Below are 18207 nucleotides of genomic sequence, written 5' to 3'. Positions count from 1 at the left end.
CAGAGTGGAGTACACAGTCCTGAGGCAGGGCCCGAAAAGGTGCTGCATCTTCCTTCTGGGTCTGGGGGACTGAAAGGCCCAGCCCATCCTCTGCTCAGAATGCTTGGGGGTGGTGTCGGGAGGGATGGGAGGCAAGCAGGCCTGGGCTCCTGCTGCCTCATCTTCCTCTTCCAAGAAGAGACCAGTCTGAGCTGGAAGGAGGATGCCCGCCTGGCCTGCCAGAGGGCAGCCTGGAGTCACCTGAGCGAGGTGCTCTGTCTGGGCCTGGTGTCCACAGCAGAAGCCCGGGGTCTGGGGCCTGGGCTGGAGCAGGCCGCCGTGGCAAGGGGCGGAGGAGGCCAGCCGCCACCGAGGCCTCGGGGCGGGTCCCTACCTCTGCCGGACGTCCTTATCTGGGCCACGGGGTCAGCTTTGTCTGGAGAGCCCAGGGGCCGGGCGCCGGCGAGGCTGAGGAAGGTCCAGCAAGAGCAAGAGTCTGAGGCGGAGGAGGAGGAGGCAAGCGCCAGTGCGGGAGCCCTGAGGGCAGACAGACCCGACCAAGGGGCGTGAAGGCCTCAGCCACAAACAGGCCCGGCCTGACAGGGCCGGCGGGCAGGGCAGAGGGCAGGCCCGCAGCTGCCACAGCCCACAGGTGCTGCCATCTCTCCTGGGCGCGGCGGCGGCCTCTTGGCAGCTAGCTGGGGTGGCACAGGCGCCTTGGACCTCGAGTCTCTGATGAGCTGGCCCCCTCCCGCAGGGGCATCGGGCCCCCAGTGCACCTCGGGGCTCGTGCACCGAGTGACCTAGCGCTGGAGCTTCTGGGCAACGGTGCCGAGCAGTGTCGGGTCTCAGGTCAAAGACGCCAGCGGTCGCCAGGCGGCCGCAGTGGGGCAGGGAATGAGTCAGGCCTTGGGAGCTGGGCCTGGCGGGAAGCAGGGTCCATGCACGGCTGAGCAGGTGGCAGCTCCCGAGGGAGGCCTGAGGGCGGCGAGGCGGCAGAGCTATGGCCCTGCTCTCCAGGCGGCAGCCCCGGAGCGAGGCAGAGGCAAAGGACTGGAGGGAAGCCGGTTACCTTTCCACCATGCGGTCTCGCTGCCGCTTTTTCTGCTTGTCCTGGCTCTTCTTGCCTGCCTGCAACTTGCGCTTGATCTGCCCACTATCATCCTGGGTGCTCAGGGCCCCTGTGGAAAGAGGAGCACAGTCACCAGCTTGGTTCCACTGGGTCAGGGCAGGCCCTGGGGCCTCTGGCTGGATCACCCGCCTTCTACTCCAGATAGTCCATTCTGAGAGCAGCCGTTCGAACAAGGACTCCGGCCACGAGCAGGGCTGGGCACCCTGGGCTGGGCAGGGAACTGTTTTGGGCCTAGGTCTTGAAGAGAGGAGGATACAGGCTGACCCCACTGCTCTCCAGAACACCCATACTCTGCAGAGGGCCACAGGGAGGCTGGAAGGCAAACAGAAGCCGTCTCGGTGGGGACGCTGGCACAAGTTCAGCGGGGCCAGGTAGCGGGATGCAGGGAGGCCTTGGCTGAGGCCTAAGTGCAGCCCCCAGAGGTAAAGACCCAAAAGCTCAAAGGACTCAGCCCACCCCCCCCAACGGCGCACCGCGGCAACAGTGGGCTGAGGCTGGATTTACTGTTAGGTACCTGCTGGCGCTCATCACTCAGGTAGGGGGACACGGACTCCCAACAGGGGCTGGAGAGGCGCTAAGGGAGAGGACAGGCAAACCAGAGCCGTAAAAACTGCACCGAGGGTCCCAGCTCAGACACCAGCCACTGAGGACTTGGAACTGTCACTACTGAAGGACGGAGGGCAGGAAGTATGCCTGTGGTTCCCCCCAACTCTTTTGCTTGCTGCCCCCACAGGAAAGTAAAACGAAGGCCGGCCACATTTCCGTCACAACCCTGCCCTCAGCTGGATCCCTCCAACTGTGAGTGCCTGGAACAGTCTCCCCGGCATCCAGGCCACTCACAAGACTCACCCTTTTCTGCATCCTCTTTGCCTTCTTCTTTGCCTTCTTCTTTTCCTTCTTCATCTTCTCCTTCCTAGGACACAGTTTCAAAAACCCCACGTTAAAGCACATACAGTTGTTTATAATGTCGCTGAACGCCAAGGCCTGAAATGTCGGGCACGAGGCCAAAAGCCTCACAACGCCACAGCAGCTCTTGCACAAGGGGGCTCATTTGACCATTTTCTGATAAAGAAGCCCGGCCTCCGGCTGGATGGCCCGCCTGCAGTCTATTCGCTCTCTACCGGACCTCTGCCTCCCTTGTGCTGTTCACACGTGCATGACCAGGATGGCCTGCGGGCCCCGTGGAGAGCCCTGCTCTGTGGCACAGGCTCAGCCAGCCCGCTCCGCACAGGCCCCACCTGCTGATAGTGCACAGAGCGCAGCCACTTACTGCTCTGGAGCCCTTCTCCACAGCCTCGGCGCCTTCAGTGCCCTCTGCGGCCTCCCCCTCAGTGCCCTCATCTGAAAAGCATGAAGAGACAAGCTCAGCCCGGGAGCCCCACAGGATAGAGGGCAGGGAGTGGCAACCCAGTGCCCAGCTCACCATTGTCTGAATCACTGTTGTCTGAGCAGTCCGTCCGGGTGGCTTTGCTGTCTGGTTCATCGGGACTGCCGCACTGCTTTCTCTTCTTCTTCTTGGTCTGGGTTGGAAAGTAGGAGCTGGGTCAGGGTAGACGGCTCCACGCTCCTTGCTCCACCCAGGCAGGGGCCAGGAGGGATGGCCCCCTCCACTCACCCGGAAGTCAGCCGTGGTCCAGGTCTTCCAGGTCCGCCTCATCTGCTTCATGCCATTGCCAAAACCGAAGCCAAAGCGGGAGCCACCTGGGAAGGCGCCCCCGCCACGCATGCCCTGGAACATGCTGTACTCGGGGATGATGTTCTGAGAGAAGAGGGAGGGCAGCCGGGAGGCACCAGGCATGCACTGGCCCCGGGCCCCCATGGGGTCTTCCCACATGCGCCCATAGCCCGAGGCCATCGGCCGGCCACTCCTGGAGTCCCGGGCCCAGCCCTGAGCCCGTGGGCCAAAGGTGTCGCCGCCACGCATGCGGAACTGGTCGCGGTAGGCATCGTATTGGCCCTCGTAGGCCATTTCCATCTCGGGGTCAAGTTCGCCATAGTCGTAGCCTGACCGGTATAGGTCGCGCTCGCTCAGAATGGCCCTCGAGTCACAGGCCTCATAGGAATCATATCTGCAGAAGCAGGTGGCAAGCATCAGGGAGGCCCTCAGGTCCCATTACCCTTGGGTGGAGCCTACTATTCCTGTCTTTCCCCAGAGCTCCCTGTCCTGGGGACAGAAGTCCTACTCCAGCACCTATGGCACCCTGTCGGAGAGGCTCAATGTTCAGGACTGCCTCTGCACCAGCCAGGGGACCCAAAGACAAACCGATAATGGGATGGAGTATATCTCAGACAGGGGCAGAAACATCCTGCAGCCCTTAGCCCTTTGGAAGCATGGACTTATCTGTGGTAGTCACAGTGCCCAAGGTTCTACTTGGGGGTGGAACCAAGCACCCCAGTGTCCTGTGGTATGTGGGTAGTTAAGCACACAAATGCTTGTCCAACAGGACCGATGATGCCCACGAGAAACCCTGTGCTGGTCTCATCCCTGTTGGCTAAGCAAACTTCCAATCCTCCAAAGGCTCTCACCACCCAAAAGGAGAAGGGAGACAAGTGGAGAGTGTTTCCCAGGAAAGTCACTGTGATTTTGCCCAGGGACTAGAGAAAGAGCTCTATCACATCAACCTTGTGGGATTGAACCCTCCACAGCAACTGGAAAGGCAGGCCAAGCCTCCCAGGAGAAAGAGAGTGCCACAGAAAGCTCTTTTTTTTTTTTTTTTAATTATTTTTATTAACATATAATGTATTATTTGCCCCAGGGGTACAGGTCTGTGAGTCATCAGGCTTACACATTTCGCAGCACTCACCATAGCACATACCCTCCCCAACGTACAGAAAACTCTTCTAACCGTGGGTGCAGCCCACATACCCCGTCCCTAATCCCACACAGGCACAGAGGCCCCTCCTGGCAAAACTGGGCAGCCATGAAGTGCCAGCAGCTGTGGGAGAAGTAGCCAGCACTACCCAGTTGTCACCCCTCCCTCACCCCTACTCCCCTGTTCTAGGCTATAGCAAGAAGGTACACAGGCAACAGGCACCAGCAGCAACAGGGTCCACACAGCCACTAGCTAAAAGCCAAGCCCCTTCTGCCTCAAGCAGCCTCAGCACCAACCAAGTGCAAAGGCTGCCCAGCATGAGGGTATGGGGTCTGTCTGGGGACCCCTCACCCTTTTTGCCTGCTACAGAGCCAATGCGTGCAAGTCCCTTTGGCAGCCTCTGCCCCCAGTGGCCCTGGGGCCTCACCTGAACCCACCAGTGCCCGGCCCAACCCCTCCTTACTCTCTGCTCTCCTCCCGTCTGTCAGCTGGAGCCATTAGGATCCTCCACGCCATCGTGTGCCCTCCTCACTGAAGCCTCTCACTAGGGCACAAGGACTTCTGAGCCAGCACCAGTTCAGATAATGACAGACAAATGCGCGCAGCATGATGCTGCAGGATAGGGCATAGCTAGGAGGCAGGCCCAGTTCCACCACCTAGTCCTGGGTGCCTTCTGGCAAGGAGTGTGACCTCTTGCACTTCAAGAATGAGGACAACAGTTCCTCACAAAGGCACTTTTGAGGCCCAACAGGCACACCTTTGTCAGGCTCAGAAGAGTGGCCCGGAAGTGTCCATATCTGCTCTCTTACATGGGGACGTCCAGCTTGCTGTGGTCAGCCCCAAAGACTCATTGCCCTGCTTCAAGCCCAAGCCAATGTGTCCTGCACTGACCCCATGTGGGATACAAAGTCTCATGAGATCTCCAAACGCCTGTCTCCACAGGGAGGGGCCCCTTCACACTCTGGTCCTAAGAAGAGCCATTGAGAGGATACAGCGAAGTTGGCCCAGCTGAGGCTTGTTCCTCCCCTTACAAGCTGTAGGGAGACGCCACCAGGCAAGAGCAAAGGGCAGGGAGGGGCCCCAGGCCAGAGAAGGGAAGCACAGCAGATGCTGAGCAGTCTCCGGCAGCCCCAGCAGCAAAGCAAGGAGAGAGAAAGCTGACACAGAAGGCGGGTCACAGAGGGAGGTACCCGTAGACAGCAAGCACCCGGCAGAGCCTCAACCCCTGGGCGGACACCCACTCACCTTTCTCCACCTGAGCCGTACACGCCTCCTTGCATCATGTCTGTCTCCAAGTGTGGCACCATATCTAGGCGCTGGTTAATTCTGGACAAAACGGAATCGGCACTGGCGCTACCCGCAGCACTAGGGTTTGCATTTGTGTCAGAGCTAGGCATTTCCCAAGAGTTTGAAGTGGCCATACCATACCCATAGTTGGTGGTGTTATCCTGGCCATAGCCGTAGCCATAGCCATAGTTCTCGTAGCCTGCAAGGAGGAAGATAGAGACGGACGGACAGAGATGGCAGGGATAGGGAGAGGACAGGCAGACAGAGACAGAACAGAGAGACAAGGACATCTTCTGTCACAGAGACAAGCTGGGGACCCTAGCCACCTGAGGCTGGGTGGGCCTAGCCATTCCGCTGGGTGTGTCCCAGCCCAGGACCTCCTGTGAAAGACCAGCTGGACCAGGGGCCCCCAAAAGCACCTCCCAATACACTCTGGGCAAGCTGGGCAGTGGCGGAAACACACAACCAGTTCAATCCCAAGGGAGAGGAGAGCACTCATGGGAATACTTGCCTCTGTTTGTCCCAGAGTTCCAAGTTCCATACCCTACAAAAAGGAAAAGTGCAATTACATCTACAGTTGATTATAATACAACAAGAGCTTAAATGAAGACGATTCTCAGTGCCAGCCTGGTGACCGAAGACTGAACCTCCCCTGAGAAGCCCTGAGCTTAAGAGCACTCCATAAATGAACCAGGTCACCCCATGCTCTGGTGCCGGAACTTCTGTGGCTCTGGCCGTCTGCTACTTAAGGGGCCTCCCCTTGCCAACACTGCCAGCTAAGGAATTTGGCTCTCATACTCCTCCCTTGAGGAGCCAGAATTAGATTACTCCCACATCGTGCTAAGCACCAATCAGAGGAAGAGGAGAACGGTTTCTGGTGCCTCACACAGACTATGCTATACAAGAAGTTCAGCACAGAGCCCACATCCACTGTGAAAATCATGTCACTCAAATCACCCAAAAAAAGCCATCTGGAACAGAGAAAATGACTATCCTGGTCCCCAAAGTAGATGCCTCAACAGGGAAGACAACCAAGCACTTGAATCTTGTGTGTGCTATTCAGACACCTATTGGCAGAGGTAAGGACAACATAATTCCTAGCTTGAGAAATGCTGAGAGAACAATCTGGATTATAAACTAAATATACTCTGGATTTTACCCAGCACACGAGAAAAATTCACCCCTTCAGAATATAAAGCCAGTGAGAACTGACGAAGTGCAAAGTCAAGTGGGAATTCCAAGCCAAGCAAACATGGTTCCTGCCCAGGGGAGTCCACCAGAACTTTCCCAGTGTCTCTAGTGAGACACCAGAGTTTTCTCCTACTCCCTATTATCTCTACCCTACAGACAGACAAGACATGCTTTTATCCCAGGACAGGGACCAAAGCTCAGTGAGACGGCAGTGTGATGAATGACAGAGTCCAGTCACAGGTCAGCAAGAGTGTATAAACTTGAAAAGATGGACGGGGCAGGCCAAGGTAGGTCCTACAGTCAGTTTCCTCCTCAATCCAGTGCATAAACAGAATGGGGAGGTATCAGAAACCAGCAAAGAACCCTAGGTGACTGTTACACTTAATGCATCTTGGGCTCCAGAAAGCTCACAAAGCAAAAATCCTCTTGGTTGGGGAAATCAAAGCAGAGGCTTTTCATTCATTCCTTTATTCAACAATCATCCTGAGCACACAACAGCAGAGGCTGGCAGTGCTGGGCACTGCTCAGGCCCAGAGCACTGTCTGTTAAAGGAGACACTTCTAATTAGAAAGCAGCAAGGGACAGCCGGCAGCAGGAAATCACGTAAGAGATGAGTGGCAAAGGAGTAGTTCTGACAGGCAAGAAGAGAGGCTGCCAGAGGCAACCGAGGAATAATATATACTTGGCCCCAGCAACTGACAAGAGCCTGGTCCCTTGGGTGTTTGCACCAGGAACAGTGCACATTAGCTATTCAAAAGGAGACAGGACTGGGAAGCCAAGGCAGACCCACTGGGGCTCCGCTTATGAGGCTTGCGTATGGTTCTCCAGGGCTTTAGCTGCTGAAAATCTGCCAGAATAGAGCAAGGAAGCACAAGGAAACGAAGCAGGAATGCATGCTAAACTCTGTAAACACAAGGACAAGTGGCTAGGTAGGTGATAGCCCTTTGACAGATAGGACTTGGGAAGCGCTCTGCATGTGCTTGTTGCTATGCCCAGAGCAACTCAGACTCCCTGAAGGGGGCTTCCCAGCCATGTCCCTTCAAGGGGAAACCTTTATCTACACTTTGAGCCTGGGGAGTCCCTAAGAACTGCCCCTTCCAAAAGCTCACTTCTACCTCCAGAGGGGGATGAGATTAGTGTTGACACAAGAAAGTTTAGGGATATAATTTTTTTTAAAAAGATTTTATTTATTTATTTGACACAGAAAGAGAAACAAGCAGAGGGAGCAGGAGAGGGAGAAGCAGGGAGCCTGACGCAGGGCTTGATCCCGCTACCCTGGGATCATGACCTGAGCTGAAGGCGGACAACCAACTAAGCCATCCAGGCGCCCTGGGATGAAAATCTTTTTAATAAGCGAAAAACAAACAGAAGAAGAGAAAAGTAAATGGTCGTAGTAAGCAAAACTTATAGAACAAAAATACAGAACAACGTAAATGGTCAACTTCAAGGAAGTTACAGCCTACCTTCTCAGTGACATACCTCATAGAGGCATCAAAAAAAAATCCATTCAGCCTTATCCAGTACAAGGAAACGCTTCTAACGGTAAGCAAATAAAACAGGATACACAAAATTCTATCTTCCTATATTCAACTACTTAGAACAGGAATGCTGACAGAAGTATTAATATGGCGGGATTGCAGTTGACGGTCTTCCAAAATGTTATTTAAATATCGTCATACTGCTTTTACAATTTAAGCCAGAATATAAAACTGTCTTTATTCTTTCACCATTGACTACATAAAAAAAATCTGTATGAGTTACAAAAATAAGTGAGCCTGGCAAGGTTTATTACAAGGTCTATATATAAAAATCAACCCAATTTCTACAAATTAGCAATAAACAACTAAAAACTGAAGTCTTTAAAAAAATCATTTACCTTGGAACTAAAAATAGGAAATACGTAGATGCAACTATAACAAACTATGTGCAAGATCTGTGTTTTGAAAACTACAAAACACTAATGAAAGAAATCAAAGATCTAATTAAATCAAATGACACTTTATTCATGGATCAGAAGACTTATATCATTAGCAGGTTAATTCTCCCAAATGAATCTATAGATTTGAGGCCATCAGACTCAAAATCTCAGCAGGAATTCTTACAGAAATCGACAAACTGATTCTGAAATTTATAGGCAAAAAGAACTGAAATATACAAGTCAATTCTGGAAAAAGAATAAATCTGGAGGACTTGAATTAACTGATTTAATGACTCATTATATTGTAATCAAGACGGACTGGTACTGGGGGAAATTCAGATATGCAGACGACCAGAACAGAATTAGAGTCCAGAAACAGACCAACACATAGAGGTTCGAAGAATCTTGACCTATACTGTATGCCTTGTAGAAATACTAACTAAAAATAGATCACAGAACAGATGGAAAACATAAAACTAGAAAGTACCTAAAAGAAAACTCAGAAGACAATCTTGGGCACCTGAGTTAGACAAAAATTCCTTCCTTCCTTCCTCCCTCCCTCCTTCCCTTCCTAAGATTTTACTTATCTGAGAGACAGACACACACACACACACACAGAGAGAGAGAGAGCTCGCGCACGTGCACGCACACAAGCAGGGGGAGCCCCAAAGGGAGAGGGAGAAGCAGGCTCCCTGCTGAGCAGGGAGCCCAACATGGGGGGTCGATCCCAGTACCTTGGGATCTTACCTGGAGCCAAAGTACCTAGTGAGCCACCCAGGTACCCCTAGGCAAAAATTTCTTAGGCACAACACCCAAATCACCATATATTAAAGAGAAGAATGATAAACAGGACTTCATCAAAATGAAAAACTTGTGTTCTTTGAAAGACACTACTGACAAGAGAATAGACAAGCCACAGACCGGAAGAAAAGATTTGTAAATGGTGTATCTGCCAAAATGCTCGTACTGAGACTATGTAAACCAGAGGGAAAAGAATTCAAATAAGCTGTGCAATCTGGGACTACTGCTTGATTAAATGGGGTGAGGCAGACAGGGCAAGACAGGGAAGCCAGATATACCAAGTTTCTCCTCTTTCCAGAAATACCTGATACCTCCTTACTCAATTTCTTAACACTTTAAGTCTCCTCCTCCCTCTGGACTAGCTGCTAATACTTGAGGGAGTTTATGTCCATTTATTCAGTGACTCTTGAGGTAGTGTCACAGTGTAGGCTCAGTCCCTCCCCGGACCCTAATAGTGCAACGATCAACCCATCTCAGCATGCAAAGCATTATCCTTATTAATTCCAAAGAGGGCTCCTTCTCACAGACATCTGTGGTCACAGACCGCAGGTGGACCAGCATTTATTGGCAGTTAGCAATTGCTAACTGGAGGGGCAGAGGGAGAGGGAGAAGCAGACTCCCCACCAAGCAGAGAGCCCGACTCAGGACTTGATCCCAGGACTCCAAGATTATGACCCGAGCCGAAGGCAGTCGCTTAACCAACTGAGCCACCCACGTGCCTGAGTGGCTACTTCTGAATTAGAGATTTAGTGTGTCTGATCAGGACTAAGAAACTGATCGACACTTTCCTTCAATCCCGTGTGAGGAGCCCGCTGGCTTGAGATGGTCTCACTGTCTCTAAAATCCCTGCTAGATTCAGACAGGCAGCTTCTCTTACAAACACATCCCACATGCTACCCTGAAGCTAAACTGATGGCTAGGTTTCTGCTCAGACCAATCCTTTGGACTTTGATTGGCGACTCTCCTTCCTAGGCCCTCAAGGGGATTTTGTGAAGCCAGACCTTTGTCACAGACCATATGCACTTCAACAACATGTTACAGGGTCAAAGGGACCAATCATTTACAGCTCCAAGAACTCCAGCCTGTTCAGTAAGCACACATCTTTCCCATTACTGCTTCCAACAGAAGCACTAGCTATTCCAAGAGCCCACCACACTGTTTTACACGAGATTGCACTGGGACAAGCAAGACAGTGAGAGCAGAGTGAGAGGCCACCCAGGAGACATGAGGTTGCTCTGCCACTAGAAGGCAAAGCTCTCACCCTTTGGTTCCCAGGGGCCCACACTTACCATAATCACAGGTGGGCTGAGCGCTCGTGTCTGAGTACGTCGACTGCAAAGTGGTTTCAGATCCCTGGACAAAGCCTAAATATAAGCATGGTGTGGTTAATTTCCCAAAACAAGCCACATGGAGGTGACCTAAGACTACCCTTCAGTGTAGACTGGCTGACAGGCCCTCCTCTTAATGGAAAGCCTCCAAAATCTCTAGCTTTTCAACACTTTAATTATACCTCCAGGATATATTAGCCAATGAAAAGACAGGCTATAATTAACTTGCTACACCAGAAACACTGGAGAAAAATGTTCTAACAATTTAAACCAGTATTTGGTTTCGATAAATGAGTGCCCAAATTATTCAGTTAAACGAGGAAAATACTTATATCAAGTGACTGAAAGGTGAGCCGCCTCCAGTTCAAACAAGGATGGGTGTTGGTTCTGAAAAATGTTAAGGCAAATATTACCCCTTCCCTTCCCCCAGATCTGAAACGGAAATTGCTTTGTATTTTCTAATTTTCCCATAAAAAAATGTGTATATGCAATTAAATTACTTGAGGTAAGCATGTTTTTACTGAACCAATATCATAAATAGTATGCATATTATTTCCTACTTTCTCAACTTTTTCTTTTCTTTCTTTCTTTTTTTTTTTAAGATTTTATTTTTTGAGAAAGAGAGAATGTGTGTGTGTATAAGCAGGGGGAGAAGCAGACTCCCTGCTGAGCAAGGAGCCTGACTTGGGGCTCTATCCCTGGACCTGGGGATCATGACCTGAGCTGAAGATAGACACTCATCCAACTGAGCCGGGTTTCCCTCAAACTATTTCTCAACTTAAGATGAATTAGTACTAAATAAGGAAAACTTGAACCTCTATCAGAAACTATTGTTCTTAAATGATGAATCCTGGCACTATCTTTAAAACTACATTTACAAACACTATTTTAAAATGATTTACCCTTAGTACTGAAACTATGATGGATACCCAAGAGGCAATATTTGCCTATTCTCATCAGAGCCAATTCATGATCTAAAAATTAAAGCCAGTGCCTTTAATAGCTTTTTTTTTTGGAAAATCAACAAAAGCATACACCAAGTCCCTTCCCTGGAGTAGGCATTCACATGTTGACAGTCTCTCTAGCTCATCTTTTAGGACCATAGCAACAAAGAAGATCACAACAGACGCCATCATTGAACAAGTGTTTCCCCCGCAGGGTGCTAAGAGCCTTATCTGCATTATTTTATTTCATCCTCATCACAGCCAAAAGAGGACAGGGCCAAGATCCCTTACCCTGCAGTTCCCAAGTCCAAAAAGGTCTGAAAACCAAGCGTTCTCCTCAAATGTGGTGCCAACACTCACTGTGGGACAAAACTGACTTATGAGGACAATTATAATTTTTCTTTACCCAACCTAGTACAGAAATAATGCATTTAATTTTTTTTTAAAAGATTTTATTTATTTATTTGACAGAGAGAGATCACAAGCAGGCAGAGAGGCAGGTAGAGAGAGAGGAGGAAGCAAGCTCCCTGCTGAGCAGAGAGCCCGATGTGGGGCTCGATCCCAGGACCCTGAGATCATGACCTGAGCCGAAGGCAGCGGCTTAACCCAGTGAGCCACCCAGGCGCCCCCAGAAATAATGCATTTAATTACAGGATGCTCCTCACACCCCAGTGGGGGTGTTGTGGAATGTCCTCCTCTCACACTAGAATTCCAAAATATACCCAGCTCCCAGCTTTCAAGTAAAGATCAGTGGACCCACACTTTATCTTTACTTCCCAGAGGAGGGAATTGAGACTTGGTGCTAGGGAAGGAGAAAGGCTAAAGTATCCAGGGTAACCATTTTTACGTTCACTAATTAAGAACGGTAAATTAGGGGCGCCTGGGTGGCTCAGTGGGTTAAGCCGCTGCCTTCGGCTCAGGTCATGATCTCGGGGTCCTGGGATCGAGCCCCTCGTCGGGCTCTCTGCTCAGCGGGGAGCCTGCTTCCTCCTCTCTCTCTGCCTGCCTCTCTGCCTGCTTGTGATCTCTCTCTGTCAAATAAATAAATAAAATCTTAAAAAAAAAAAAAAAAGAACGGTAAATTATAATGGATTCCCTCCAGGGACCCAGGACCTTCCCAAGATGCATACATCCTAAACAATGTCCACAAGAAACAGTGAAAGCACGTTCTGGATGGTTCACTTGTGAGGAAGCCCCACAGTGTAAAAATTAGTACCCTACCCCTACCTTCTCCACAATGTTTGCTTAACTAGCTTCCGAAACCTGTTTGTTCAGCAATAAAGCCACCAGTGAGATGGCTCCAGACTTCAGGTAACATGGTTTATACACACAGCAGGTGCGGCTGGAACCACCACACCCTGACAGGACTACTAATTGGAACACAGTATGAAAGCTGCAGAACAAAGAATCTATGTCTAGTCAAGGGAGAGGGGCCCTTCTTCTTCCCCGGGAAAAAGGAAAGACAATCCACCAAGCCTTCAGAGGTCAATGGCAACCTCTGCTCTACTTCTGTCCTCCCCATGTCAACATTTTATTGCCCAATACTGTCTTCAGAGGACCTTCTTGTTATGCTTCATTTACGAATAAATTCTTATCTGGCTCATAAATCCTTCTCTTCTTGGTTTGATTTACCCTGAACAGCTCTGGGTGAAAAAATAAGTGTTTGGCCCTAGAAAGCTAATGGTCAGACCATGGATTTATGGTAATTATGCATCATAACCCCTCCCTCCCTCTTGGTCAGACTGTGATATCTTCTTCATTCAAAAATACACAGAGCTTCTCCATTTTATTCTTTTCCTTCTTTTTTTTGAAAGAGGATTCTTTGAAGAAATGACAAAGTGATATAAACTAGAGGACAACTGGAACAAGGTTAGGTTGACTCCAGCCTCCAAGATGGCCTCTACTTTTTCTTGCTTCCTAAAGCTGCTGTCCCTTCCCAAACTAATAGAGGTAACCAGTGTAACCCGTAAGATTGCAGAAATTACTGAGTAGGACTTTTTTTTTTAATTAAAAAAATTAAAAAAAAAAAGATTTTATTTATTTATTTGACACAGAGAGAGAGATTACAAGTAGAAAGAGAGGCAGGAGGAGAGAGAGGGGGAAGCAGGCTCCCCACTGAGCAGAGGGCCCGATTCAGGGCTCAATCCCAGGACCTGAGACCATGACCTGAGTGGAAGGCAGAGGCTTAATCCACTGAGCCACCCAGGTGCCCCTGAGTAGGACTTTCAATAGTTTCTGCCTTGCTCTATTGTAGATCGTTCACTCTGAAGGCAAACAGCTACCATGCTGTAAGGAGCCTCAAACAGGCCTGTGGAGAGGCCCACATGGTGAGGAGCCAACAGCTAGCATCAACCCACCAGCCATGTGAGTTTGAGTCACCTTGGAGGTGGATCCTTTAGCCTCCATCAAGCCTTCAGATGACTACAGTCCCTGAAGTCATTTTGGATGGACATCCAAAATGTAACCTCAGAGATCCCAAGCCAGAACCACTCAGCTAAACCCCTTGCACACTCCCAACACAAACTTGGTGAAAGCAATGTTTTTATAAAAGGTTTGGCAGTGTTTGAAGGCCTGATTTTGGATTTTTCTGTCCTATTTTTCCATTGCTCCCATCCTTCTCCTCAGTGCCAGAGATGGAGCCCCCTTTTCCAAGTACACATGAACTAGGTTCAAAAGCTGGACAAGTTATCAAAAAGGTAAGTTACTTTAATCACCTCCTATGCTTGTTAATAATGGTAGCATCTACTTCAAGGCCTCCAGAACTCCTCCTTAAAGGCATATTAATTCCTTGAAATGGGACTTAAGCAGTTTTTTTTTTAACTTCAATGGTATGCTTCTCAAAAGGGAAAGACTCACATTATAAAATCACTGTTGTTTTTAGTTGATCAAGATCAAGGAAAAAGTAATCATTATCTCATTATCTTGGTCCCTCAGTGAGTCAAGAAGTAAAGCCTACAAGATCTGGAGTTGAAATTAGACCTGGCCATTAGAGACTTCTCCAACTCTCTCAAAGACAGTCTCCTTGTCTATAAATTCAAATGTGCCATTATTAAGCTACTCCAGAGCATCCAACCATTCATTTTGGTTTTTTGGTTTTTTTTTTCCTCAGCAGTCCTGCCCCTAAAAACCAAGACTTGGTGAAAGGATTACACCTCAATTCCAGAGATGTCAGCAACAACACTACTGACTTTTCTCCTGAACCAGGAAAGCTACAGAAAGGCCTGGGCAAGGCTGACCAACCTTGGCACTACTGATATTCCTGGCTGGATAATTTATGGTGGTGGGAGACACCCTGTGCATTACAGGATGTTTAGCAGCATTCCTGACCTCTATCCACTGGATGACTGGAGCAACTCCACTCTCAGATGTGACAACCAGAAACATCTGCAAACAGTGCCAAATGAATTGGCGGTGGGGGCAGGAGGGCAGAACCACCCCTGATTGAGAACCACTGAGCTAAGGGATGGTTGCTGGAAAAGCATGTTTCTTGCCAGGCTCCTCACCTGGAGGCCAGAGGTGGGACGCCTGGCACTACTTCTTTGCTGAGGCTAACATAATATAGTGTTTGGAATAGCCCCAGAGGCTTCAGTTCCATTGTCAGTCCTGAACATTCCAAGTAGAATGTAGGTTACCCAGCAACCATACTTGCTCAGCCTAATACCCCCGTCAAAGGGGGAGGCCCAGTTTATGGCTCCCGGCTGAGAAGCTTCATGTGTTACTGCCAAGGCAAACCCAGGCAGCCTTTCAAACTCCTCCAGGGATAATTCACAACCGTCCAAGCATAGCCCAGGGTCCCCTCTCCGATCTCAACATCCACCCTCCCCGCTTTGCTCAAATCCCACTGGCCTCACTAGCTGATCTAAAAAGCCAGGCGGTTTCTGCTCATGGGCCTTTATGCCAGTGGCACCCCGGGCCAGACACCCTTATCTGCCTCACTCCATTCAGGTCTGCTCAAATGTCACCTCTCTACCTTGATCCCAACCACCCCCCACCCCACCCCCGCAAATGAGCAAGCCCCTCCGCGGACTGAGCCCCGGGGAGCGAATCCCACATTCATTGGTTTTCCTGTTAAGGTCCGCCCATAAGCTGCTTGAGAATATCCTGTCAATTTCCCAGCGCTTGTTCAGCACCTGACGCGAAGACTCTGACAGATGGTGAATGAATTAATGGAAAAGCTGGTCCTTCCTCTCAAGGCTCAGGCGTAGCCCCCAGCCCCTTGGGCCCAAGGTTCCCCCGCTCATCACCCCGGGGCCTGGCGCCTCTCCCAGCCTGGGGCAGGCAAAGGGGCTGGGGGTGGGTAGCTGCGGCATTTTGCAGGGAAACGGCGCGGGGGAGGCTGTGGCAATGGCGAAGGCAGCCCAGCCCGCTGCCCAATCTGAAGGGTTAAGGCCTGAGGAAGGGCGACCTGCGGTTCCGAGGTCCGAGCAGACCCGACCTAGGGCGGAGGTGGTGGGCTCAGAGAACGCACGCGCTCAGGCTGGGGACCTCGGACACAAGCGTCAGAGGCCAAGACCTCGGGCGGCCGGGAGTCGGGACGAGAGGGCCGGAGCACAAAGAACTGAGGCGCCAAGGCATGAGCGGGGCGAACCTGAGGCGACGGACCCGCGGCGCCATTTTGTGACCGCAGAGAGGGCAGCGTCCAAGCCCCGGGGGAGATGCGGGCGAGCACGGTGCGGCTCTGGCACGTCCCTGTCCCTCCCCACCCGAAGCCCGACCCCTACCCGGCGGGCCCACCTGTATAGCTCATGGCAGCAGCGAACACAGCACCCGAGGACCCACGCAGCTGTCCTACACGTCCAACGCCGGGATAGCGGCGACAATCCCCCGGGCCCCTTCTAACACAAGCGAACCCCACCTCCCGGTCCCATTGGCTCGCGTAGGACTCTGGCTTTACTCCTATTGGAGGAGAGCGCTGTCTATCCCAGCCCATCCTCATGTTAGAGACTGATGGTGCTGCCCATCTCGTGTGAGCCCCGCCCTCCGTTATCCCAAGCCCGCGATGATTGGCTGGGAGAAGCAGGACGGGGAGATGGAATCTTGTAGAATTCGAAAGGGCGGAGCGGTGTACTACAGGGAGGGCTAAGGCCCAAGCGCGTCAGGGCGGAGGGGAGGGGAGGTGCCCTGGAGGACCGCCAGAGGGAGCAGGAACTGGGCACAGGGCACTGTTCCAGTCTGGGCCCTGCTACCGAGGTGCAGTGCAAACCTAGGTTGTTTAACTTCTCTGGCCTTCAACTCCAGAAATGAGCACGGTATGGCCATGCTGGATGAAAATCACAACTAAGCACCAAACAAAATGCTGGGCACAGGTTCAAACACATGAGATAATGCATGTAAAGAAATCAGTCCAGTGCCAGGTGCACTAAGTAAATGTTACCTTTTGTTGTTAATTGTTACATAATGATAATGGATATACTTATATAGCATGTTTATATGGCATATGTAATTAATATATTCATATTGTTTATCATCTCAAATGCTCCCCTCATACCTGCAAGGTCCTTTTCAAAGAACTTCCCATTTAAAAGGTAAAACCGAGGCTTGGAATTCATGACTTCGCCTAGGTCCTTGGCACTTAAGTGTTAAAGCTTGAACTCCTAAGACCCCCTTGGTTCGTTCAGGCCTTCAGAGATCCTGTAATGGTGCAGCCTGGCACTGACCCTGTATCCTCAGCATCCTCACTGGATGCTGCATGGAATCCACTTTTGGAGATACCTCCTAACTTCTAAGAGATGACTTGACAGAGCTGCAGACACTGAAAATGGTACTTTACATCTGTGAAAACTCATCACACTGAGTACCATTATGGCTTGTACATATGTTTTTTTTTTTTTTTTTTACTTTAAAAGCTTGTCTTAAAGTATGAGCAATGTTGCTGACTTCTTGATATTAAGGAATTGTCACTCTCTTTAGGTGTAATAATGGCGTATTTAAAAGTCCCCATCCTTCTGAGAAAGACTCAAATACTGACATTAATTCACATGACAAGTATGTTGATTCACCGTAATTCAAATGGGGAAAGGGACAGAAGGTGTGGAAGGGTTATAGCTGGAGAGCTTGGTCTTGAGTTGGTAATTGGTAAGTAGATGAGGATTCATTTTACTGTTTTTGTATGGTTGGAATTCTCCATAAAATATTTTAATAAAACAACCCCTCCCCTAAAAATGACTTATGCATAACTTGCTGCCACATGGGAAAAGGCTAATAATGATGTGCTGAGAAACTCCAAATATGAAGCACATAAAACTGGTTAATGTGCACACCAAGCTTTGGGGCTCATTTGACTTTCATGCTGAGAGATGTCTGCCTGTTCTCCAAATTAAAGCTGAGCTCCCAGACACCTCTCGTGGATCCTACAGCTGCCTTCATGGCACATACCACAGCCATCTTTTAACCTTCATTTTGATGACTTTGTTAACATCCTATGCTCTGCCTCTGAGATGGAATGGCCTGACAAAGGGCATGCTCAAAATCTCAGAAAAGAGCCCTCTGAGCTAAGAACTGTATGCGACCCTTTCAAGGACCTACACAGCTATCACTGCATGTGTGGGTGGGGAGGAACTTCCCATGCTACTTTATAAGGTCTTGTGCTGTTTGAACTTTTTTTTACATCCAGCTTCCATTACTTTTACATGTTTAAAACTAATTCATAAAAAGCTAAAAGGGGAAGTGCCTACGGGCCAGCTCTCATCCCAAGAGATGCCCTCTGTGCTTCCCAAGTCTTAGACAAGCCTACTCATAGTGTGGGATGGACATTAGTGGTTGAGTCCTTCCTCCACCAGGCAAGATGTGTGCCCTGACCTCACAGGACCAGAAA

At 50.2% G+C, this 18207-nt stretch overlaps 1 protein-coding gene across 3 annotated transcripts in view; it reads right to left on the bottom strand.

Moving 5' to 3' along the window:
- The window catches only part of AKAP8L (A-kinase anchoring protein 8 like), a 28057-nt gene extending 11786 nt beyond the window's left edge, over positions 1 to 16271 (bottom strand). The window contains exons 1-10 of one of the 3 annotated variants that reach the window (XM_047699345.1): positions 16128 to 16271; positions 10411 to 10485; positions 5723 to 5755; positions 5353 to 5410; positions 5170 to 5250; positions 2727 to 3180; positions 2535 to 2631; positions 2382 to 2452; positions 1961 to 2024; positions 1052 to 1160 (exon numbers count right to left, since the gene is read on the bottom strand). In XM_047699345.1, coding sequence (XP_047555301.1) covers positions 1052 to 1160; positions 1961 to 2024; positions 2382 to 2452; positions 2535 to 2631; positions 2727 to 3180; positions 5170 to 5250; positions 5353 to 5410; positions 5723 to 5755; positions 10411 to 10485; positions 16128 to 16140 — 1055 coding nt within the window. In that variant the 5' untranslated portion in view covers positions 16141 to 16271. Of the gene's footprint in view, positions 1 to 1051; positions 1161 to 1960; positions 2025 to 2381; positions 2453 to 2534; positions 2632 to 2726; positions 3181 to 5169; positions 5411 to 5722; positions 5756 to 10410; positions 10486 to 16127 lie in introns of those variants that run through there. The other 2 variants (XM_047699337.1, XM_047699354.1) reach the window with 2 other exon arrangements.
- Positions 16272 to 18207: the final 1936 nt, after the last annotated feature.

This window comes from Lutra lutra, chromosome 1 (assembly GCF_902655055.1).
Source record: "Lutra lutra chromosome 1, mLutLut1.2, whole genome shotgun sequence".
NCBI classification, from domain to species: Eukaryota; Metazoa; Chordata; class Mammalia; order Carnivora; family Mustelidae; genus Lutra; species Lutra lutra.
This window is presented reverse-complemented; position numbering and strand designations above follow the sequence as displayed.